We start from the raw sequence: 24,799 nt of genomic DNA on the forward strand, positions 1-24,799 counted from the left end.
CCAGGACTGTCCAGAGGAGAAGCTCCCAGAGAACCATCAGGTAGATGGAGCTGAGCCCTATACACATCTATATAGGGGGGTCCTGCAGTCATAGAGGGGTCATAGATGGTGGGGGTCTCTTATGTGGATCTGTTAGATTTCCCACCTGTCTGCTGTATTGTCCTGAATTGTTACAGATGACAAATCAGGGGGAAGATCTGACTGATATTAAAGTGGAGGATGAAGAAGAGCGGATGATGGGCGATCCCCCGTGTAAGAGTGAGGTGGAGGAGGACATTCCAGTCCATGTGACCACAGGTATGGAATAGTGAATGGAGGAAGGGAATTGGGAGGTTTCTTCAGGTGAGGCTCCACCTTAGAGCTGCAGTAAAGGAGCACTCCGGGCAGTGACCCAGCTTTGAGTCTTTAAATAGCAGGCTAATGGTTTTATACTAGTAAAGGCACCGGAGACATGTAGTAATGGCTGTTATACCTCAGGTAGGTGTCATCAGATGCCAGGTGTTATAGATGACATTACTTCTACACTATAAAAGCTGGAGACATGTAGTAATGACTGTTATACCTCAGGTAGGTGTCATCAGATGCCGGGTGTTATAGATGACATTACTACTACACTATAAAGGCTGGAGACATGTAGTAATGGCTGTTATACCTCAGGTAGGTGTCATCAGATGCCAGGTGTTATAGATGACATTACTTCTACACTATAAAGGCTGGAGACATGTAGTTATGGCTGTTATACCACAGGTAGGTGACATCAGATGCCGGGTGTTATAGATGACATTACTACTACACTATAAAGGCTGGAGACATGTAGTAATGACTGTTATACCTCAGGTAGGTGTCATCAGATGCCGGGTGTTATAGATGACATTACTTCTACACTATAAAGGCTGGAGACATGTAGTAATGGCTGTTATACCTCAGGTAGGTGTCATCAGATGCCGGGTGTTATAGATGACATTACTACTACACTATAAAGGCTGGAGACATGTAGTAATGGCTGTTATACCTCAGGTAGGTGTCATCAGATGCCGGGTGTTATAGATGACATTACTACTACACTATAAAGGCTGGAAACATGTAGTAATGGCTGTTATACCTCAGGTAGGGGTCATCAGATGCCGGGTGTTATAGATGACATTACTTCTACACTATAAAGGCTGGAGACATGTAGTAATGGCTGTTATACTTCAGGTAGGTGACATCAGATGCCGGGTGTTATAGATGACATTACTATTACACTATAAAGGCTGGAGACATTTAGTAATGGCTGTTATACCTCAGGTAGGTGACATCAGATGCCGGGTGTTATAGATGACATTACTTCTACACTATAAAGGCTGGAGACATGAGGTAATGGCTGTTATACCTCAGGTAGGTGTCATCAGATGCCGGATGTTATAGATGACATTACTTCTACACTATAAAGGCTGGAGAAACATAGAAACATAGAATGTGTCGGCAGATAAGACCCATTTGGCCCATCTAGTCTGCCCAATATACTGAATACTATGGATAGCCCCCGGCCCTATCTTATATGAAGGATGGCCTTATGCCTATCCCATGCATGCTTAAACTCCTTCACTGTATTTGCAGCTACCACTTCTGCAGGAAGGCTATTCCATGCATCCACTACTCTCTCAGTAAAGTAATACTTCCTTATATTACTTTTAAACCTTTGCCCCTCTAATTTAAAACTGTGTCCTCTTGTGGTAGTTTTTCTTCTTTTAAATATGCTCTCCTCCTTTACCGAGTTGATTCCCTTTATGTATTTAGCAGTTTCTATCATATCCCCTCTGTCTCTTCTTTCTTCCAAGCTATACATATTAAGGTCCTTTAACCTTTCCTGGTAAGTTTTATCCTGCAATCCATGTACTAGTTTAGTAGCTCTTCTCTGAACTCTCTCTAGAGTATCTATATCCTTCTGGAGATATGGCCTCCAGTACTGCGCACAATACTCCAAGTGAGGTCTCACCAGTGTTCTGTACAGCGGCATAAGCACTTCACTCTTTCTACTGCTTATACCTCTCCCTATACATCCAAGCATTCTGCTGGCATTTCGTGCTGCTCTATTACATTGTCTTCCCACCTTTAAGTCTTCTGAAATAATTACTCCTAAATCCCTTTCCTCAGATACTGAGGTCAGGACTGTGTCAAATATTCTATATTCTGCCCTTGGGTTTTTACGCCCCAGGTGCATTATCTTGCACTTATCCACATTAAATGTCAGTTTCCAGAGTTCTGACCATTCTTCTAGTTTTCCTAAATCCTTTTCCATTTGGCGTTTCCCTCCAGGAACATCAACCCTGTTACCTATCTTTGTGTCATCAGCAAAAAGACACACCTTACCATCGAGGCCTTTTGCAATATCACTTATGAAGATATTAAACAAAATCGGTCCCAGTACAGATCCCTGTGGAACCCCACTGGTAACATGACCTTGTTTTGAATGTTCTCCATTGACTACCACCCTCTGCTGTCTGTCACTCAGCCACTGCCTAATCCACTCAACAATATGGGAGTCCATGCTCAATGACTGCAGTTTATTGATAAGTCTTCTATGTAGTAATGACATGTAGTAATGACTGTTATACCTCAGGTAGGTGTCATCAGATGCCGGGTGTTATAGATGACATTACTACTACACTATAAAGGCTGGAGACATGTAGTAATGACTGTTATACCTCAGGTAGGTGTCATCAGATGCCACGTGTTATAGATGACATTACTTCTACACTATAAAGGCTGGAGACATGTAGTAATGGCTGTTATACCTCAGGTAGGTGTCATCAGATGCCGGGTGTTATAGATGACATTACTACTACACTATAAAGGCTGGAGACATGTAGTAATGACTGTTATACCTCAGGTAGGTGTCATCAGATGCCGGGTGTTATAGATGACATTACTTCTACACTATAAAGGCTGGAGACATGTAGTAATGACTGTTATACCTCATGTAGGTGTCATCAGATGCCGGGTGTTATAGATGACATTACTACTACACTGTAAAGGCTGGAGACATGTAGTAATGGCTGTTATACCTCAGGTAGGTGTCATCAGATGCCGGGTGTTATAGATGACATTACTACTACACTATAAAGGCCGGAGACATGTAGTAATGACTGTTATACCTCAGGTAGGTGTCATCAGATGCCGGGTGTTATAGATGACATTACTACTACACTATAAAGGCTGGAGACATGTAGTAAGGACTGTTGTACCTCAGGTAGGTGTCATCAGATGCCGGGTGTTATAGATGACATTACTACTACACTATAAAGGCTGGAGACATGTAGTAAGGACTGTTATACTTCAGGTAGGTGACATCAGATGCCGGGTGTTATAGATGACATTACTACTACACTATAAAGGCTGGAGACATGTAGTAATGGCTGTTATACCTCAGGTAGGTGTCATCAGATGCCGGGTGTTATAGATGACATTACTTCTACACTATAAAGGCTGGAGACATGTAGTAATGGCTGTTATACCTCAGGTAGGTGTCATCAGATGCCGGGTGTTATAGATGACATTACTTCTACACTATAAAGGCTGGAGACATGTAGTAAGGACTGTTATACTTCAGGTAGGTGTCATCAGATGCCGGGTGTTATAGATGACATTACTTCTACACTATAAAGGCTGGAGACATGTAGTAATGGCTCGATATTTTTACTAAAGACCAATTGAAAAAAAGATTTTCTCTTTCGCCTATGACAGCACCCCTGGAGAGACCGCCTCCTCCTCTGGACAGGAAACAGGAACCAGAATGTCTTTTAACCACTTAAGGACTTAGGACGTACCGGTACGGCATGTTTGCCGAGTCCTTAAGGACCCATGATGTACCAGTACGTCATGAGTTTAAAGTGAGATTGCGGCGCTGCTGGGGTTAGTCCTAACAGGATGCCGGCTGAAATCATTCGTCGGGGGGGCATATGATATCGGCGATCGCAGCAAACTGCAGGTCAATTCAGACCTGCGGTTTGCTGCGCTTTTGGCTGATTCTGATCCCCGCGGTCCCTGCTCGTGGGGATCAAACTTCAAGATGCCGCATATACATTTTTTTCCACCCTTCCCCCAGCACCCCTGAATGGTTTTATGGCGGCGGGTGGTGCAGGGGGGGTGTTGCGGGAGGCGGCCTCCCCTTGAATAATCGTTGGTGTACAGTGGTATACCAGGGTGTCAGCACATTGCTGACACCCTGGTATAAATGGCTGACATCGGTGATGCGATGTCAGCCATTTAACCCTTTCCATACAGCGGTCCGTACATCTCATCCCGCAAAAAATGAGACCCTACTTAAGATAATCGCCCAACAATTGAAAAAACTATGGCTCTCAGACTATGGAGACACTAAAACTTTTTTTGTTTTAAAAATGAAATCATTGTGCAAAACTTACATAAATAAAAAAAATTGTATACATATTAGGTATCGCCACATCCGTGACAACCTGCTCTATAAAAATACCACATGATCTAACCTTTCAGATGAATGTTGTAAATGACAAAAAAAAAAAACGGTGCCAAAACAGCTATTTCTTGTTACCTTGCCGCACAAAAAGTGTAATATAGAGCAACCAAAAATCATATGTACCCTAAACTAGTACCAACAAAACTGCCACCCTATCCCGTAGTTTCTAAAATGGGGTCACTTTTTTGGAGTTTCTACTCTAGGGGTGCATCAGGAGGACTTCAAATGGGACATGGTGTCAAAAAAAACCAGTCCAGCAAAATCTGCCTTCCCAAAACCGTATGGCATTCCTTTCCTTCTGCGCCCTGCCGTGTGCCCGTACAGCTGTTTACAACCACATATGGGGTGTTTCTGTAAACGGCAGAGTCAGGGCAATAAAGATACAGTCTTGTTTGGCTGTTAACCCTTGCTTTGTTAGTGGAAAAAATGGGTTAAAATGGAAAATTAGGCAAAAAAATGAAATTCGCAAATTTCATCCCCATTTGCCAATAATTCTTGTGCAACACCTAAAGGGTTAACAAAGTTTGTAAAATCAGTTTTGAATACCTTAAGGGGTGTAGTTTATAGAATGTGGTCATTTTTGGGTGGTTTCTATTATGTAAGCTTCGCAAAGTGACTTCTGACCTGTAGTGGTCCCTAAAAATTGGGTTTTTGTAAATTTCTGAAAAATTTCAAGATTTGCTTCTAAACTTCTAAGCCTTATAACATCCCCAAAAAATAAAATATCATTCCCAAAATAATTAAAACATGAAGTAGACATATGGGGAATGTAAAGTCATCACAATTTTTGGGGGTATTATTATGTATTACAGAAGTAGAGAAACTGAAACTTTGAAATTTGAAAATTTTTCCAAATTTTTGGTAAATTAGGTTTTTTTTTATGCAAAAAAAATATTTTTTTTTACTTCATTTTACCAGTGTCATGAAGTACAATATGTGACAAAAAAACAATCTCAGAATGGCCTGGATAAGTCAGTGTTTTAAAGTTATCAGCACTTAAAGTGACACTGGTCAGATTTGCAAAAAATTGCCAATTACTTAAGGTGAAATAGGGCTGAGTCCTTAAGGGGTTAAAAGAGGGGACCTTCCGTCCAGCTCTGTTTCCGGTCCTAAGAGGCAGGAAGGAATCGGATCGCCGATACTCTATTAGAGCTGCGGGGGCCCCGGCAATTTCTGCAAGTGAGGAGGGTTACCCCGAGCGGCTTAAGTCTCCATGAGGAGCCGCTGCTCAGTTTGGGCTCCAGAGTCTGTCCCTCACCTTCCGTCCCCTTCCCTGGACCTGGGGGGTTTGTACCTCCTGGGTCTTCTGCGAACCTCTGCGGCCGTATTCGCATGTTCGGCTGCCGGCCCGCGTGTGTGAACGTCCGGGTGCGGCGGTGGAAGGAAGCCGACGCTGCGGACTGGAAGGGGAGGAAGCCGGCAGCGCGTGCCGAGGACAAAATGCCCAGCCAGCTCACTGCCATGCGGACTGAAGAGCTGTCAGTTTCCCATTCCGGCTGAGTTTGCTGTGTAAGGAATGGAGCAGGTTCAGCGCGCTGAGACCACCAGTAATACATCGGTACCACGGTGGGGTAAGAGGGGTCATTCCCCAGCAGATTTTAGCTTACTATTGCTTATGGGGTTATGTTTGTTTGTGCCTAGGTGTCTAAGGAGTCTTCCAGGAAGACCTCCAGAGGTAAAGAGAGGGGGTGTGCGGTTTGTAAAAAGAAGCTACTCTCTGCATGGGCTAAACCCCTTTGTCAAGGATGTGTCAGCAAGTTAATGGAGGAGGAAGCTCCATCCTTGATGAGCAGTATTAAGCAGATGATCAGGGATGAGGTCAGAGTTGGTTAGCGGATTGATTAAATGTCGCCCCGGTACTTCTGCTGCTGCATCTAAATATTCCCCCTCCAGCGACAGCGATATTCTATCTGGGAGGAAGAAGGAGAGTGTTTGTCATCGGACGATTCTTCTGAGGCCGCAGGAAAACCGATGTTTCATACTGAGAACACTAACTCCCTAGTCAAGGCGGTTAGAGCTACTATGGGATTGGATGATCAAAGACCTCAGCAGTCAGTGCTATGTTTGAGGGCCTGGGTCCTAGAAAGAGGAAGGTGTTTGATGTACATAAGAACATTCAGGCGGTAATCGCCAGGAAATGGAAGAGACCAGATAGGAAGTTTTTCATTCCTTCCTCTGTTAAACATAAATGTCCGTTTGATGAAGAGGTCTCCGCCCCCTGGGATAGGGCCCCAAAACTGTTTTTGGGAGGCCTCTGCAGCAGCCTTTAAACCTGCTATTACTGCTACCTCTGTCGCTAGGTCCCTAAAGGTGTGGATGGGAGAGTTAGAGGCCCGCATTAAAGGGGGTACCCCTAGGGAGCAGTTGCTTACCTCCTTCCCCATTATAAACAATGCCCTAGATTTCTTGGCTGATGCCTCTACGGATTCTTTAAGATTCTCCGCCAGGGCTACGGCCTTATCCAATTCTGCCTGTAGGGGTATTTGGCTAAAGGGCTGGATTGGGGATGCTTCCTTTAAGGCTAAGCTTTGCGCTATCCCATGTCAGGGTGAGTTTTTGTTTGGCCCAGTCCTTGACGACCTTTTAGAAAAGGCTTCCGACAAGAAAAAAGGTTTTCCCTCCGCTGTCCAACCCCCTCTGAGAACTTTCAGTCCTAGATTTAATAAAGAAGGGTTTAAGGGAAAGTAAAGAGCAAAGCAGTTTTCTGGTGTTACTAGAAAGAATAAGGGGTTTATTTTTTCCGGGTCTGATGCCTCTAAGAAACAGTCCCAATGATGCCAGGCCTTCTGTCGGAGGTCGTCTGTCTCTGTTTGCAGATCGGTGGCAGGAGATTTCCAACAGTTTTTGGATAAACTCAGTGGTAAGGGAAGGCCTAAGATTACAATTTCAGAGCATTCCAGTCGGGAGGTTTGTGGTCACAGATTACCGGTCAGATCCGGCAAAACAGTCAGCTATCATTACAGAGGTTATCTCTCTAATAGAGAAAAAAGTATTGATAAAGATCCCAGAGCAGGAAGTGGCAACAGGGTTTTACTCTCCCCTGTTTCCTGTCATAATAAACCTAAAGTGCTTAAATCAGTATCTGGTGTATGAGTGGTTTCGTATGGAGTCCATCAGGTCAGCAGTAAGCAATCTTTTCCCGAACTGCTTTATGGCCACTGTGGACCCGAAGGATGCATATTACCATGTCCCTATCCATCCCAGCCATCAGAAGTTTCTGAGAGTAGCAGTCCAATCGGAGCAGGAAGTTCTTCATCTTCAATTTCAGGCCTTACCCCTTGGGCTTTCGCAGGCTCCGAGAGTGTTCACGGAAATCGTTTCAGAAATGATGGCCCATGTGAGGGAGAAAAATAGTCATCATACCTTACCTGGACGACTTTCTTCTCGTGTCCCAATCGTATCGGGCCCTTCAGAGGCAGATTGCCTGGTTGAAGGAAGTTCTAAAAAAGCTAGTATTGGAGATAAATCTAGAAAAGTCCAGTTTATGTCCAAGCCAGAGGTGCAACTTCCTAGGGATGATTGTAGACTCCAGAGCCCAGAAGTGTCGGTTGCCCCTTTAGAAGGCCTTACAAATTAAGTCCAGGGTCCAACACATTCACTCGCACCCGTCTGTCACCCTAAGAGAGGCCATGTCTGTGTTGGGCCTCATGACGGCTCCGATTCCAGGAGTAGAATGGGCCCAAAATCATTCAAGGATTCTACAACTTCAGATTCCACAGGAATGGGACAGATGTATACTCTCGCTGGACTTGGAGATATCTCTATCTCCTCGGACTCTGAGCTCTTTGATCTGGTGGATGAATTTAGAAAATCTTCAAAAAGGGGTTCCGTGGATCAGAGAAGCGGTTCTTCCTTTGACTACAGATGCAAGTCCATCCGGTTGGGGAGCCCATGTGGAGCCCCTTCTGTTGCAGGGTAGTTGGGACAGCAGAGCCTTATCCCAGATTAAGTTAGCCCTGGAACAGTGTCTTCCAGTTATCATGGGCAGAAATGTAGAGATCTACTCGGACAACACAACCGCCGTACCCTATATCAATCGGCAGGGAGGTTCAAGAGCTCAGGGCCTCATGTCCCTTACCCATCAGATATTCAGTCTGGTAGAGGCTTCTCTATCTTCTCTTTCTGCAGTGCATCTCAAGGGCTCGGACAATGTGAAAGCGGACTTCCTCAGTCGTCACCACCTGAGCCAGGGAGAGTGGTCCCTAGATCAGAGGGTTTTCAACCAGTTCACAGCATTATGAGGGATTCCGGAGATAGATCTTTTTGCCACCAGATCAAACAGAGAGGTAGAAGTTTTCTATTCCCTATCTCCATGGGAACATCCGAAAGATTATTCAGCATATCCAAGCAGTTGCCGGGATTTACTTTCACTTTTGTTATCGTGGAGCTCCACTCCTCCCCGCAGCAATGCTGACCTTTAGCAGCTAGTGCTGGCTGGATTTGTCTTTATCTCAATCTTGGAGACAGGGCCTTCTCTATGCCCCCCTCCCCCCTAAAAATGTTACCGAGGGTTCTCAAAAAGATCAGAGGGGAAGAGGCCACTGTAATAGTTATAGCCCCATTCTGGCTGAGAAGAGTTTGGTTCTCCTGGCTCCGCAATATGTCGATAGCAACTTTGTGGGTGCTTCCGGAGTCTCGGGAGCTTATGTCTCAAGGTCCAGTCTTTCACCCAGAAGTAAAAAAAATCTACATCTGACTGCTTGGCTCTTGAGAGGGAGATTCTAAAAAGAGGTCTTTGTGAAGAGGTAGTTAATACTCTGTTTGCCAGTCGGAAGAGGGTTACTTCTAAGATCTACCTTAGAGTTTGGAGGGCCTTTTTTAGATTCGCCATTAGACCAGTGGATGTGCTAGAGGTTCCTGACATTCTGCTAGTGCTAGAATTCTTGCAGGAAGGTTAGAAGAAAAAACTCAATGCCGATATCTGGACTTTTAAAGAACTAGGCCTAAGTGCCTTGTTTGAGTTTAGATTAGCAGTCCATCCTTGGATCAAGAGGTTTGGTACAGCTGTGTCCAAGTTATCTCCTGTCTCTAAGGTCAAAACCCCTGTTTTTGGGATTTAAACTTAGTCCTCTCTGCGCTTTCTTCTGACCCCTTTGAGCCGATTGATGGTATTTCCCCTAAGATGCTCTCCCTAAAGCTTGCTTTCTTGCTTGCCATTACCTCGGCTAGAAGGGTTAGTGAGATCAGTGTGCTCTCTGCTGATTCCCCCCCCCTCCCATTTGGTTATCTTGGAGGATCGGGTAGTTATTTCTCCTGATCCTTCTTTTTTACCAAAAGTCTCTTCTCATTTTCACCGCTCTCAGGAGATAGTGCTACCTTCCTTCTGTGCCTCCCCTAAGAATGAGAAGGAATCAGAGTTCCACTGCCTAGACGTTAGGAGGTGTATTTTACTGTATCTGAAGATCACTCAGCCTGGGAGAGTCTCCTCTCATCTGCTGCTTTTGTTTCAGGGAGCTAAGAAGGGTTCTGCTGCCTCTTCTCAGACCATTGCTAGGTGGATCAGACAGGCCATTGCCTTAGCTTATTCTTCTAAGGGACTAGTTCCGCCCTCGGGGTTTGGGGGCTCACTCTACAAGATCAGTCTCCACATCATGGGCAGAGAGAGCTTCAGCTTCAATTGAGCAAATTTGTAGAGCAGCTACCTGGAGCTCTCCAAATACTTTTTTAGGCACTATAGACTGCAGCTACCTTCTAATGAGGGTCTTTCCTTTGGCTGTAAGGTGCTGCAGGCTGTAGTCCCTCCCTAGATAGAATTCTTGCCTATTCTCCTGGGGTGCTGTCATAGGCGAAAGAGAAATATTGGATTACACTTACCGATGACAGCATCCGGTTAATTTCCCCCTCCCCCCGAAAAAAGGGGGTCGAAGTATTTACGGGGGAAATAAAAAAAAATATATATATAAAAAATTGCTCTCCGTTGCCGCATTTCAGCACTCAGTATTGTATTCAGTCTGTGTGTTATCTCCTATAGGTTCTGACTCCAGGAGGAGAAGTCCCCCCGAGAGATGTCCCCGTCCTCTGTATTCCCAGGACTGTCCAGAGGAGAAGCTCCCAGAGAACCATCAGGTAGATGGAGCTGAAGTCTCCCCAGAATCTGACCAGAAAGGGATTGAATCAAAGACCATTTTACATTTCTCTTCTTTAGGATGAAAATCTGATGGATATTAAGGCTGAGGTTAAAGAGGAAGAAGAGGAGACGGATTTATGGGGCAATCAGCAGGGTAAGGAGGGGGGGCTGTCATGGGTCACCTGGATACTACTCCCATCATCTCATCATCACATGTAATAATCTCTCCTGTCCCTATGTGTTTCCTACAGATGGACTCATAGAAGGAAATCCCCCCGAGAGATATCCCCGTCCTCTGTATTCCCAGGACTGTCCAGAGGAGAAGCTCCCAGAGAACCATCAGGTAGATGGAGCTGAGCCCTATACACATCTATATAGGGGGGTCCTGCAGTCATAGAGGGGTCATAGATGGTGGGGGTCTCTTATGTGGATCTGTTAGATTTCCCACCTGTCTGCTGTATTGTCCTGAATTGTTGCAGATGACAAATCAGGGGGAAGATGTGACTGATATTAAAGTGGAGGATGAAGAAGAGCGGATGATGTGCGATCCCCCGTGTAAGAGTGAGGTGGAGGAGGACATTCCAGTCCATGTGACCACAGGTATGGAATAGTGAATGGAGGAAGGGAATTGGGAGGTTTCTTCAGGTGAGGCTCCACCTCAGAGCTGCAGTAAAGGAGCACTCCGGGCAGTGACCCAGCTTTGAGTCTTTAAATAGCAGTCTAATGGTTTTATACTAGTAAAGGCATTGGAGACATGTAGTAATGGCTGTTATACCTCAGGTAGGTGTCATCAGATGCCGGGTGTTATAGATGACATTACTTCTACACTATAAAGGCTGGTGACATGTAGTAATGGCTGTTATACCTCAGGTAGGTGACATCAGATGCCGGGTGTTATAGATTACATTACTTCTACACTATAAAGGCTAGAGACATGTAGTAATGGCTGTTATACCTCAGGTAGGTGAAATCAGATGCCGGGTGTTATAGATGACATTACTTCTACACTATAAAGGCACCGGAGACATGTAGTAATGGCTGTTATACCTCAGGTAGGTGACATCAGATGACTTTTATTATGAATGATCAGATTTTCAAATTTTTCATGTTATACCCACAAACTTAAAGGCTATGGACACCTTTGGGGGCATATTAGCGTATTGTACTTATTTTGAGCGCAAAATCTTTTTTTCAATTGATCTATTAAAAATATGGAGTCGTTTTCTCTGTACAGAGCTGAGATGCTCTACTGGCAGGATATGAATTTTCTCTCTGCTCCGTCAGGCAGGGAGGTGACGGGTTCCTTATCTCTGACATTATAGACCCTCATTATAGATCAGTTCTTATCTTACTGATAGCCTCTAAGGCCTGTATTATAAGAACAGATTTTCTGACCATTCATTGGTCAGATGGCCTATTACACACACAGATCTTTTGTTATACACACCAACTATTGGTCTCATTGGACAGATATCGGTCAGATAATCTGTTGGTGTAATACAGGCCTTAGTAATTTAGAGATCAGGATTATTAGATGACCACCAGCACAAGTACCAGTCACACAGCTAGAAAAACAATTAACCCTTTGTGACAGAACGGCTCAATATTTTTACTAAAGACCAATTGAAAAAATGATTTTTAGCCCCAAATGAGTAAAATGCAATCATAAAAATAATGTTCCCCATACATAGTCTTTAAATGTATTTTATTGGGATTTTATGTGATCGACCAACACAAAGTACAAGTCTCTGTGAGGTTTCTCTGCAGAAGCGTCTGTGAACAGCAATTTATAAGTCTTGTCACAGACAAGACTAAACCCTTCCATTGTAGCTATGGCTGGATGTTTAGGGTTGTTGTCCTGCTGGAATGTGATCCTCCGCACCAGTCTGAAGTCTTCTGCAGCCTCTACTAGGTTTTCCTCCAGGATTGCCCTGTATTTAGCTCCTTCCATCTTCTCATCAACTCTGACCAGCTTTCCTGTCCCTGCTGAAAAGAAGCCCCCCCCCCCCCCCCACAGCATGATGCCTCCACCATTATCTTCCACGGTGGGTATGGTGGGTTCAGGGTGATGTGCAGTGGTAGTTTTTGTCACACACATCATTTTGCATTTGTGCCAAAAAGTTCCACTTTGGTCTCCTCTGACCAGAGCACCTTCTTCCAAGTGTTTGCTTTTTCCCCTACATGGATTGTGGCAAACTGCAAGATTTCTTATGGCTTTCTTCTTGCCACTCTTCCATAAAGGGCAGATTGGTGGAGTACACAACTAATAGGTGTCCTGTGGACAGATTCTCCCACCTGAGCTGTGGATTTCTGCAGTGTGACCATGGTCCTCCTGGTTGCTTCTCTAATTGGTGCTCTCCTTGCCTCGGCTGTCAGTTAAGGTGAACGATCGTGTATTGCTAGATTTGCAGTTGTGCCATATTCCTTCCATTTTCGGATAATGGATTAACCAGTGCTCCTTGAGATGTTCAGAGCTTTGGATATTTTTTATAACCTAACCCTGCTTTACACTACTTCACAACTTTATTCCTGACCTGTCTGGCGTGTTCCTTGGTTTTCATCATGCTGTTTGATCCCTGATGTTCTCTAACAAACCTCAGAGGCCTTCACAGAAGAGCTGGAGTTATACTGAGAATACATTACACACAGGTGGACTCTATTACTAATTATGTGACTTCTGAAGGCAAAGGTCACACTGGATTTTATTTAGGGGGATCAGAGTACAGGGGGCTGAATACGAATGCATGCCACATTTTTCATATATTTATTTATTAAACATTTTGAAACCATGTCTCATCTTCTTCTCACTTCACACAGACTTGTGCTTTGTTTGTCGATCACATAAAACCCCAATAAAGTACATCTAAGTTTGTGAGTGTAATGTGAAAAAATGTGGAAAAGTTCAAGGGGTACGAATAAGTTTTATGGCACTGTATAAGACCTACATTCCGAATATTGCGCCTTCTTTATGAAAGAACCCAGCCAGCCTACATCGCTTCATGGAATGTTCACTACGCCTTGCCTCCAGGATGTATGAGGAGAGGGCTGAGCAAGCTGAAGTTTAAAGGGGAGTTATACCCTGTGGTTTATATACTTCATGGGTTACTTGAAGTTATTTTATTTTGTTGTAGAGCTAAGACCAAGAGGATAGAGTGTTCCTCAAGAAACCTGCCCCCGCATGGCTTACACCATTGTATAAGCAGTGAGTGGATAAGGTTATGGAGGATGAATCCCCATCTCTCAGTCAGAACATTAGACGTGATTAGGATGGAAGTATCTACTTCGTTTAAAGCTTTTGAGACTCTTCCACATTATCTAGGAAGTTAGCATCTTCTATTACTGTATCCGACTCTGCCTCCTCTGATGAGGAACTCCACTTCCTCTTCTGACTATGAACTATTCTTCAGAAGACAAGGGCAGACTGGGAACTTATAGTGGCCCTGGAAAAAATAAAAATAAAATGTCCCCATGTTGTAGGCAGGTCCGAATTAACAGAAGACGGGGCAACACAAGTAGACAGGATCAACAATACCATAGTGCAAAACACCATCCCAGCAGAACCAAATAACACAATGTAGCACAATATACTGCCCCAAAAGCTGTCCCTCTGTGGTGGCCATCAATAGCTATCTGTCCTCCTCCTCCTCCTCCAGTCATCTATGGAGCAGGAGGCTTAGGAGGTGAGGTGCGGGCAATGTGCTGTCGCTGGCTGGGTACCCGAGTACCTGATTCTCACAGCATTAGTTACTGTTGACACCTCATTAGGTATCCGGTCAGCAGCAGAGAGGAGAACTTGAGTGGTCCCCTGGGGCATCCGCCCACCGGGAAATTTCCTTGTAGGGTCTATGGCCAATCTGCCCCTGGACAGGGATACTCTGATGATAACTGAGGGATTTTTTTGTAGGAGCCAGTCAAACGTAAAAACAAAAGTCTAATCAACAAAGACGCAGGATCACCGAGCCTGAGAAAAAGGGGCACTCTGCTTTTTTTCCCAGGTTTGTGAATACATTTTGGCAAGCTGTTAGATGAGAAGCATAGTAAAGAAGGATGGAATGACGGATAATGTTAAAGGAAATATTAATTATTGATATTTTGAGTAATCTCAATAATTAATATTCATAAATAGGCGTGAGTCGTCTATTTATAACTCCGCCTATTTATACCTAAAAATAAATACTAACTAACTCTGTTGCCTTACCTAATTTCCTGAACTAAGTGCGAATTACTACTACAATATACTACGGCGGCTACTACTACTACAATAAACGACTATACGGTGTGTTATGAATAACAAGGACTTTATTAAAACAATTACAGAAAGGGTAACACAATCCCAATAATATGCAGGGATTGTAGTGAAGGGGTTAATGCAATGCCAGGGTTAATTACAATGCAAGGGTTAACTGGGCTGGGTATACAGGGTTACAGGGCAGCAGGGGTTAATGCTAGGGCTGGGTATGCAGGGGTTCATGGCAGCAAGGGTTAATTCTAGGGCTGGGGTACCTGGGTATGCAGGGGTAAATCAGTGCAGGGGAGCAAGGCACAGTAGGGGTTAAGGCAGGGAATGGAGGCAGAGCAGGGATACTTAGCCAGCTGCAGGGCACTCTTCCATGGAGCTGCTCCGTCCATCCTGCGTTTCCTGCTCTCCTCCTCTGGGGCTGTTAGGGGTTCAACTCCTGGGGAGACACTTTCTTCTGAGCGCAGCCTGCACTCTTCCTCTCTTCTCCAGGTTGGTCGGGTGTCTTCCTGAGCGCTGCCTGCGCTCTTCTTTCATGCCGGGCTGCAGGAGTTAACTCACTTCTGGGTGGGTCGGGGTTAACTGCCAGAGCGCAGTGCCGCCAGGGTATTTAAACCCCGCTGCGCTCGCTCCCGTCCTCCCACGCACGTCTGCAGCCAAGTCCACGTGCCTTGCAGGAGATGTTATCAAAGAGCATAGGATCTATTGATCCTCTGTCCTTTGAAGTGACCGAAACTGGACATAATTGTCCATTTATCGGCACCTCCCCCTGCAGGCGCTGGTATGTGTCTGCAGGGGGATTAATCAGCTGGGGGGGGTACCCGCGCCGGGGGACAGCATATTGGCCACATTTTAGGATAATATGTATATACATAGATGCATGTAATAAGAGGGGCATACAGTACAGTCCAAAAGTTTGGACACACCTTCTCATTCAAAGAGTTTTCTTTATTTTCATGACTATGAAGGCATCAAAACTATGAATTAACACATGTGGAATTATATACATAACAAACAAGTGTGAAACAACTGAAAATATGTCATATTCTAGGTTCCTCAAAGTAGCCACCTTTTCTTTGGTTACTGCTTTGCACACTCTTGGCATTCTCTTGATTAGCTTCAAGAGGTAGTCCCCTGAAATGGTCTTCCAACAGTCTTGAAGGAGTTCCCAGAGATGCTTAGCACTTGTTGGCCCTTTTGCCTTCACTCTGCGGTCCAGCTCACCCCAAACCATCTCGATTGGGTTCAGGTCCGGTGACTGTGGAGGTCAGGTCATCTGGCGCAGCACCCCATCACTCTCCTTCATGGTCAAATAGCCCTTACTTTCAAAGTTTTCCCAATTTTTCGGCTCACTGACTGACCTTCATTTCTTAAAGTAATGATGGCCACTCGTTTTTCTTTACTTAGCTGCTTTTTTCTTGCCATAATACAAATTCTAACAGTCTATTCAGTAGGACTATCAGCTGTGTATCCACCTGACTTCTCCTCAACGCCACTGATGGTCCCAACCCCAGGGCTTTTTTTCTCAGAGAAAAGGTGGTGGAACTCACCCCCCCTCCCCTGGCCACGCCCCTACCCGCCCCTAAGACCGCCCCCTAGGACCGCCCCCTCTACCCAACCCTAGGACCGCAAGTAAAATTTGGGGGGGGGGGGGGGGGGGGCTATAAAAGTCCAGCCCAGCAAAGAAACCCCCCAGATGGGGATGGCACTGGATCTGGGGATGGCACTGTTAATGGGGGGATCTGAGGATGGCACTGTTATGGGGTGGAGGATCTGGGGATGGCATCCACAGATCCCCCATCCTATAACAGTGCCATCCACAGACCCCCCCCCCCATCCCATAACAGTGCCATCCACAGACCCCCCCACCCCATAACAGTGCCATCCACAGACCCCCCACCACATAACAGTGCCATCCACAGACCCCCCCCACCCCATAACAGTGCCATCCACAGACCCCCCCCCCATCCTATAACAGTGCCATCCACAGACCCCCCCACCCCATAACAGTGCCATCCACAGACCCCCCACCACATAACAGTGCCATCCACAGACCCCCCCACCCCATAACAGTGCCATCCACACACCCCCCCACCCCATAACAGTGCCATCCACAAACCCCCCCACCCCATAACAGTGCCATCCACAGACACCCCCACCCCATAACAGTGCCATCCAGAGACCCCCCACCCCATAACAGTGCCATCCACAGACACCCCCACCCCATAACAGTGCCATCCAGAGACCCCCCCACCCCATAACAGTGCCATCCACAAACCCCCCCCACCCCATAACAGTGCCATCCACAGACCCCCCCACCCCATAACAGTGCCATCCACAGACCCCCCCACCCCATAACAGTGCCATCCAGAGACCCCCCCCACCCCATAACAGTACCATCCACAAACCCCCCCACCCCATAACAGTACCATCCACAAACCCCCCCACCCCATAACAGTGCCATCCACAGACACCCCCACCCCATAACAGTGCCATCCACAAACCCCCCCACCCCATAACAGTGCCATCCACAGACACCCCCACCCCATAACAGTGCCATCCATAGACCCCCCACCCCATAACAGTGCCATCCACAGACCCCCCCACCCCATAACAGTGCCATCCACAAACCCCCCCACCCCATAACAGTGCCATCCACAGACACCCCCACCCCATAACAGTGCCATCCACAAACCCCCCCACCCCATAACAGTGCCATCCACAGACACCCCCACCCCATAACAGTGCCATCCATAGACCCCCCACCCCATAACAGTGCCATCCATAGACACCCCCACCCCATAACAGTGCCGTTCACAGACCCCCCCCCACCCCATAACAGTGCTATTCACAGACCCCCCCCACCCCATAACAGTGCCATCCATATACCCCCCCCCCCACCCCATAACAGTGTCATCCACAGACCCCCCATTGCCGCTCCAGTACAGTTATACAATGTGTAATTAAATGAATAATGATTCCTGCTGCCCCTCAGTAGTATAACATTCAATGTATTTGTACTCACAGCCGGCTACTGACATCGTAATCCAGGCCGGCCGGGCAGACGAGCGGCACCCTCACTGACTGACGTCACGTGAGTGCGCCGCCTACTTTATGAATGAAGCAGGCGGCCCAGGCAGGTGACGTCAGTCAGTGACGCTGCCGCTCGTCTACCCGGACGGCCTGGATTACGATGTCAGTAGCCGGCTGTGAGTACAAATACATTGAATGTTATACTACTGAGGGGCAGCAGGAATCATTATTCATTTCATTAAACATTTTATAAGTCTCTACTGGAGCTGCGGGGCCGGAGCACAGTGAACGCACCGGCCCCCAGCTCCTCCTCCCAGTCCCTCCCCGCTGATACATCGCAGCTTGCGATGTCAAAAGGTGGCGGAACGCCGTTCCGGTGCGTTCCGCCAGAAAAAAAGCCCTGCCCAACCCCATTTATAAGGCAAGAAATCCCACTTATTAAACCTGACAAGGCACACCTGTGAAGTGAAGACCATTTCAGGGGACTACCTCTTGAAGCTCATCAAGAGAATGCCAAGAGTGTGCAAAGCAGTAATCAAAGCAAAAGGTGGCTACTTTGAAGAACCTAGAATATGACATATTTTCAGTTGTTTCACATTTGTTTGTTATGTATATAATTCCACATGTGTTAATTCATAGTTTTGATGCCTTCAGTGTGAATCTAGAATTTTCATAGTCATGGAAATAAAGAAAACTCTTTGAATGAGAAGGTGTGTCCAAACTTTTGGTCTGTACTGTATATATCCACAGACCTGGGCCCATACTGGCCATAATACAGGGCCAATATATACATGTATATATTAGACATATATACATATATATATATTCAAATATCATCCTTCCCTCTGCAGATAACATCCCACTATTGCTAATAGTGATGAGCGAAGCGAGCTGCGGATCCTAGATCCAAAGTCGATTTCCTTAAACCTTCGGATTAATGCTGTACAGAGATCCATCTCTTTACAGCATTAAAATGTACGGCCTCCGATGAGGAGAAGCCTCGCAAGAGTTCATGGAATAACTGCGGCATTTGAAGTGGAAAACGACTTTAAAACTTGTATCTGAACTTCGCTTAAGATCCGAGGTAGCAGTCAGAACCATAGGAGCACAGTGTAATTGTACTAGACTCCAATGCATACATGCCCCGACATGAGCCCTCGCACAGCTCCGTGCACATAATAGAATCATAAATAAGGGTAAGAATATGCTGATGCAAAGAAAAAGGTTTTTTCCCCAAAATTTTTCAGTTTTTTCCCAGTATTAAAACACAAGAAAAACTATACACATTTGATATCATTATAATCATAGTGACCCGGTGAATGGAAGTAACAGGTCAGTTTTACCTCATAGAAAATGCTGTAAAAGCATAAGCCATAAAATTTTAATTTTTTATAAGTCCACCCTATTTGGAATTTATTTCCCCGCTTCTTACTACATTGTATGCAACCGTAAATGGTGCCATTAAAAAGTACAACTTGTACCGCAACAAAAAAAAGCTTGCATACGGCTATGTGAATGGAAAAATAAGAGTTAAGGCTTTGGGAAGGCTGGGAGTAAAAAATGAAAATAAAAAAAATTAAAAATTGCCTGAACATTAAAGGGCTAATGTCCCAGGATTGGGGGGGGGGGGGGGGGGGGGGGGGTTGCAGACCACAATCTGTGATGTCACTCAAACATGTTAGCTTATGTTCTCATTAGCATTTTTTCCGCCCTAACTTCGGAATGTATTCTGTGTCATACTCCAGGCTTAATCGATCATCTAGTAGATGATTTATCCGCACACTGTAGCAAGAAAAAAGTGACCTCCTTCCTCCTGTCACAATTTCCTTGTGCAAATTCGCTCCATTGATTTAGGCCTCATGCACACGACCGTTGTCTGGGTCCGCATCCGATCCGCTGTTCCGTTCCGCGGCCCCGCTAAAAAGGTTCGCGCTTTGCGGACAAGAATAGGCTTTTATATTGTCGGCGCCCGTTCCGTTCTGCAAATTGCGGAAGGCAACACGGGCGGCTTCCATTTTTTGCGGACCGCGGTTTGTGGACCGCAAAAGATGGAACGGTCGTGTGCATGAGGCCTTAGGCTAAATCTGCAAGCAGATCCTCAGCATGCAAACTGTAGAAACTCAGGAGACGTTCAAGAGTCAGCTTTAAATTTCTACAGCAAATACATAGCAGAGAAGGGAAGGGTGTATTCCTCACATTCCTGATGGATCCACTTGTGACTGGCACAAAAAATGTATTTTATATTGTATGTGTCCCTCCAGCCTAAGGCCAGATTTATATGAGCTTATTACGCACATATTATCCATCTGTATTGTGGACGTGTGTCCCGACCACAGGTTCAGCTGACACCAACTCACAGCATCATAGATACATGTGCACGTAACATAGATGGACATGTCTGTTACATGTGAATCCAGCCTCATTGGAATGTGATACATTTATCTAATTGTTTTAACAAAAAAAATCATAAAATCTATTATTAATCTTAACAGAAAATCCCTGTGAGAAGCCTGAAGGAAACATCATGTTATCTCTAGATTATAAAGAAGATGAAGAAACCATGCAGCGCTCTTCAGGAGAAAACTTCATTACCTGTAATGTACATCCAGGACTTCACAGTGCAGAGCCAGCAAATAATTCCCCCAAGAATGAGGAACTTTCTAATGACCAATCACAGATTAACCCAAGTCCAAATCTATCATATAATCATCCTAAACATGAGGAATCTTCTCCTGACCAATCACAGATTATTACTCCAAATATAAGGCAGAAACAGGGTAAAAGGTTTAATTGTGAGGAACGTGGAAAACAGTTCAGATATAAGTCAGAGCTTTTTATACACAGAAGTCACACAGGAGAGAAGCCATATTCATGTTCAGAATGTGGGAAATGTTTTCCATATAAATCATTGCTTTTAAGACATGAGAAAATTCACACAGGAGAGAAGCCGTATTCATGTTCAGAATGTGGGAAATGTTTTAACAGGAAGTCAGGTCTTGATCAACACAAAAGAATTCACACAGGAGAGAAGCCATATTCTTGTTCAGAGTGTAGGAAATGTTTTACCAAGAATACATATCTTGATAATCATAAAAGAATTCACACAGGAGAGAAGCCATATTCATGTTCAGAATGTGGGAAATGTTTTAACAATAAGTCAAGTTTTGATCAACACAAAAAACTTCACACAGGAGAGAAGCCATATTCTTGTTCAGAATGTGAGAAATGCTTTAAGCAGAAATCAAGCCTTGATCAACATAAGAGAATACACACAGGAGAGAAGCCATTTTCATGTTCAGAATGTGGGAAATGTTTCGCAAAAAAAAAAAGTCTTACTATACATCAACGAATTCATACAGGAGAGAAACCATTTTCATGTTCAGAATGTGGTAAATGCTTTGTCAGGAAATCAAATCTTAATAAACATAAGATAATTCATACAAGAGAGAAGCTATATTCATGTTCAGAGTGTGGTAAATGTTTTACAGATAATTCATATCTGGTTGCACATCAGAGAATTCACACAGGGGAAAAGCCATATTCATGTTCAGAATGTGGGAAATGTTTTAACCACAAATCAAGTCTTAATCAACACAAAAGAATTCACACAGGAGAAAAGCCTTATTCATGTTCAGAATGTGGAAAATGTTTCACAGAAAAAAAAAGTCTTGCTAGACATCATCGAAATCACACAGGAGAAAAACCATTTTCATGTTCAGAATGTGGGAAATGTTTCACAGAAAAAGGAAGTCTTACTATACATCAACGAATTCACACAGGAGAAAAAGCATTTTTATGTTCAGAATGTGGGAAATGCTTTAACCAGAAATCAACCCTTGATCAACATAAAAGAATTCACACAGGAGAGAAGCCGTATTCATGTTCAGAATGTGGGAAATGTTTTGGACATAAATCAGACATTTTAAAACATGAGAGAATTCACACAGGAGTGAAGCCGTATTCATGTTTGGAGTGTAGGAAATGTTTTATTAAGAAATCACATCTTGAGCACCATAAAAGAATTCACACAGGAGAGAATCCATATTCATGTTCAGAATGTGGGAAATGCTTTAACAACAAATCAAGCCTTGATCTACATAAAAGAATTCACACAGGAGAGAAGCCATATTCATGTTCAGAATGTGGGAAATGCTTTAACCACAAATCAAGCTTTGATCTACATAAAAAAATTCACACAGGAGAGAAGCCATATTCGTGTTCAGAATGTGGGAAATGTTTCATAGAAAAAAGATGTCTTACTACACATCTGAGAATTCACACAGGAGAGAGACCATTTTTATGTTCAGAATGTGGGAAATGCTTTGTTAGAAAATCAAATCTTTATCAGCACAAGAAAATTCACACAGGAGAGAAGCCATATTCATGTTCAGAGTGTGGTAAATGTTTTACAGATAAATCATGTCTGGTTGCACATCAGAGAATTCACACAGGAGAGAAGCCATATTCATGTTCAGAATGTGGGAGATGCTTTAATCAGAAATCAAGCCTTGTTCAACATAAAAGAATTCACACAGGAGAGAAGCCATATTCATGTTCAGAATGTGGTAAAAGTTTCACAGAAAAAAGAAGTCTTACTACACATCAGAGAAGTCACACAGGAGAGAAACCATTTTCATGTTCAGAATGTGGGAACTGCTTTACCAAGAAATTAAGTCTTGATCTACATAAGAGAATCCACACAGGGGAGAAGACATGTTGATGTTTTGTGTAAGAATAATGTTTTACAAAGAAATTAGTCTTTCAAACTTACAGACTTGTGTGTTCATTTTACCTCATTGTGCCAATATTGTATGTGAATAAGCAACAGAAGTCATACTCACAAGTCGCTGGTAAAAAAAAACCACTTGTTTCTTTTATTTCTTTTTACTTCATTCCAATATAAAATGGTATATCATGAGGGACGCTGAGAAAGACATCGTTCACACCTCACATGACCCCTTACTCATGCGTGCAGTTAGAGAAGGTGGGATTTTTATAGCACCAACAGCTGATACTTATATACAAAATACATCGCCATAAACAACCCTAACATATGAAAGTGATCAATCGTATAAATGCACTAAAGCTACAAATTTCATTTAACCCCTTAGGTATTAAAGACTGGAGTTTCACTATACAAAAGGTCTCCCTTTGTAACAATTAACAAGCCTTTGAGACAAGGCATGTATTCTGTGTGGGTGGCTTCGCTATGTGGATGATGTGTTCATGCTATGGAGGGGTGATGAATCTTACACAGTTTGTTACCCATTTAAACGAGTGCCATAATACCATCAAATTTACGTTATGATGGAAATGTTATTCATTTTTGGATGTTGAATTACGGCACATAAAGAGAGGATTTGAGACCACACTATTCACAAAGACCACAGATCGAAATAACCTGCTGCTTCATTACAGCCACCACGCCCCTCACATTTTTTCTAGTATCCCTAGGAGTTCACACTGGCCAAAAGGATATCTAGTACAGATAAAAAAAAATATGAAAAAACCTATTATTATTGACGGGTAATACATTTATACAGAGGGGTTTTAAGAAAGGTGACTGAAATTGAAATAGAGGTTGGTAAAAAAAAAAAAAGACAGGACATCAGACAAGTTAAAAAGAGGGATAACAAAAGAAACAATTTGTGTGTTTCCAAATATGATCGACATTCTAAACTAATAAAAAATATAATTCTGAAATATTGGGAGGTACTAAGACATGATCAAAAACATGGGGGAATATTTGTTGATAACCCCCTTTTTGCCTCTCTGAATAACATGCTGATTAGAAGTGACGTACGCCCTAAAAAAAAAGGGAAAGACAGCGTTTCCTTGGAACTCAGAGGAGGGGGAGACAGGATACAAATTAAGGATTTTGCAACGTGCGAGACATGTAATGTCAAATACTGCTTATAATGCCCATGTGGTAAGATATATGTTGTGTAAACATCTCGGGCTATAAGGATCAGAATCAATGAGCATAAGTCCAGCATTAGGAAGGAACTCAGAAGGAAAAGTAAGTTAGATACAGTGGAGGTGAAAAACAAGGTGAAACTACGGTTGCCCGAAATTTTTATGATCGGGCCTGTTCTGTCTTCATACATGTTCACACAATGTGCAGTCTGACATTCAGTATAAACCATTGCTGTCTTCCAAATAAGAGAACTGTTCTCTGTAGTCTAACTTGTTTATTCACAAAACAGGAGTATTGATGCGATAAAACTATAAGAATACAAGAACTTGTAGAAGTAAAATGCATAGAACAGCATGCATTATAACTTTACATTTCAGGCCATTTTTATATCCGTTATAAAACTTTGGTCTCTTTCAGTGATTTTTTTTAACAGGTGTGATGGATCCACTGGGATATTCACTTCCTATTCCTTTATAATCACTATGCTATGATTTTGTTCACTTTGTATTGCTTTGTAACAGATAGTATCAAATAGTGTCAATATTGCCTGTTATTGTTGCCACCCAATTAGCAGCCTAGCAACAATAACAGGCAATATTGACACTATTTGATACTATCTGTTACAAAGCAATACAAAGTGAACAAAATCATAGCATAGTGACTATAAATGAATAGGAAGTGAATATCCCAGTGGATCCCTCACACCTGTTAAAAAAAATCACTGAAAAAGACAAAAATACACAGATTGTCACTTACAAATTTTACTAGTGTTAGTATTTTGGGCAATAGACATTTTATTATTTAAGTATATGTTTATTAAATGTTAAGTTTTATAACGAATATAAAAATGATCTGAAACAGCAACTAGATAGCCATTGGCTTTTGGATCTATCAAATTGAATATATCAAGGGTCAAATATAGGGTTTACGTCTTGAATTGAATATAACTTTACGGTTGTCCGGGATTGGGGACATTGGTCTAATAGTAATCTACTGACATACACATTACAAACATGCATGTACTACCTTTTGAACATATTTCTCATGCCCTGTTTTAATCCTGTAAAT

At 43.7% G+C, this 24,799-nt stretch overlaps 1 protein-coding gene and 1 long non-coding RNA gene across 2 annotated transcripts; both read left to right on the forward strand.

The window, feature by feature from the left end:
• Positions 1-228: 228 nt before the first annotated feature.
• Positions 229-23,146, forward strand: LOC120998313 (oocyte zinc finger protein XlCOF6-like). Its single transcript, XM_040428973.1, has 2 exons — positions 229-297; positions 20,307-23,146. The coding sequence occupies exons 1-2, from the start codon at positions 234-236 to the stop codon at positions 22,532-22,534; spliced, it is 2,292 nt and encodes a 763-aa protein (XP_040284907.1). The 5' UTR covers positions 229-233; the 3' UTR covers positions 22,535-23,146.
• Positions 10,084-10,819, forward strand: LOC120998413. The gene is made up of 3 exons (XR_005778357.1): positions 10,084-10,543; positions 10,623-10,698; positions 10,796-10,819. It is a non-coding gene; the product is annotated as an uncharacterized LOC120998413 (long non-coding RNA).
• Positions 23,147-24,799: the final 1,653 nt, after the last annotated feature.

The sequence above is a fragment of the Bufo bufo genome, chromosome 4, assembly GCF_905171765.1.
Source record: "Bufo bufo chromosome 4, aBufBuf1.1, whole genome shotgun sequence".
NCBI lineage: Eukaryota > Metazoa > Chordata > Amphibia > Anura > Bufonidae > Bufo > Bufo bufo.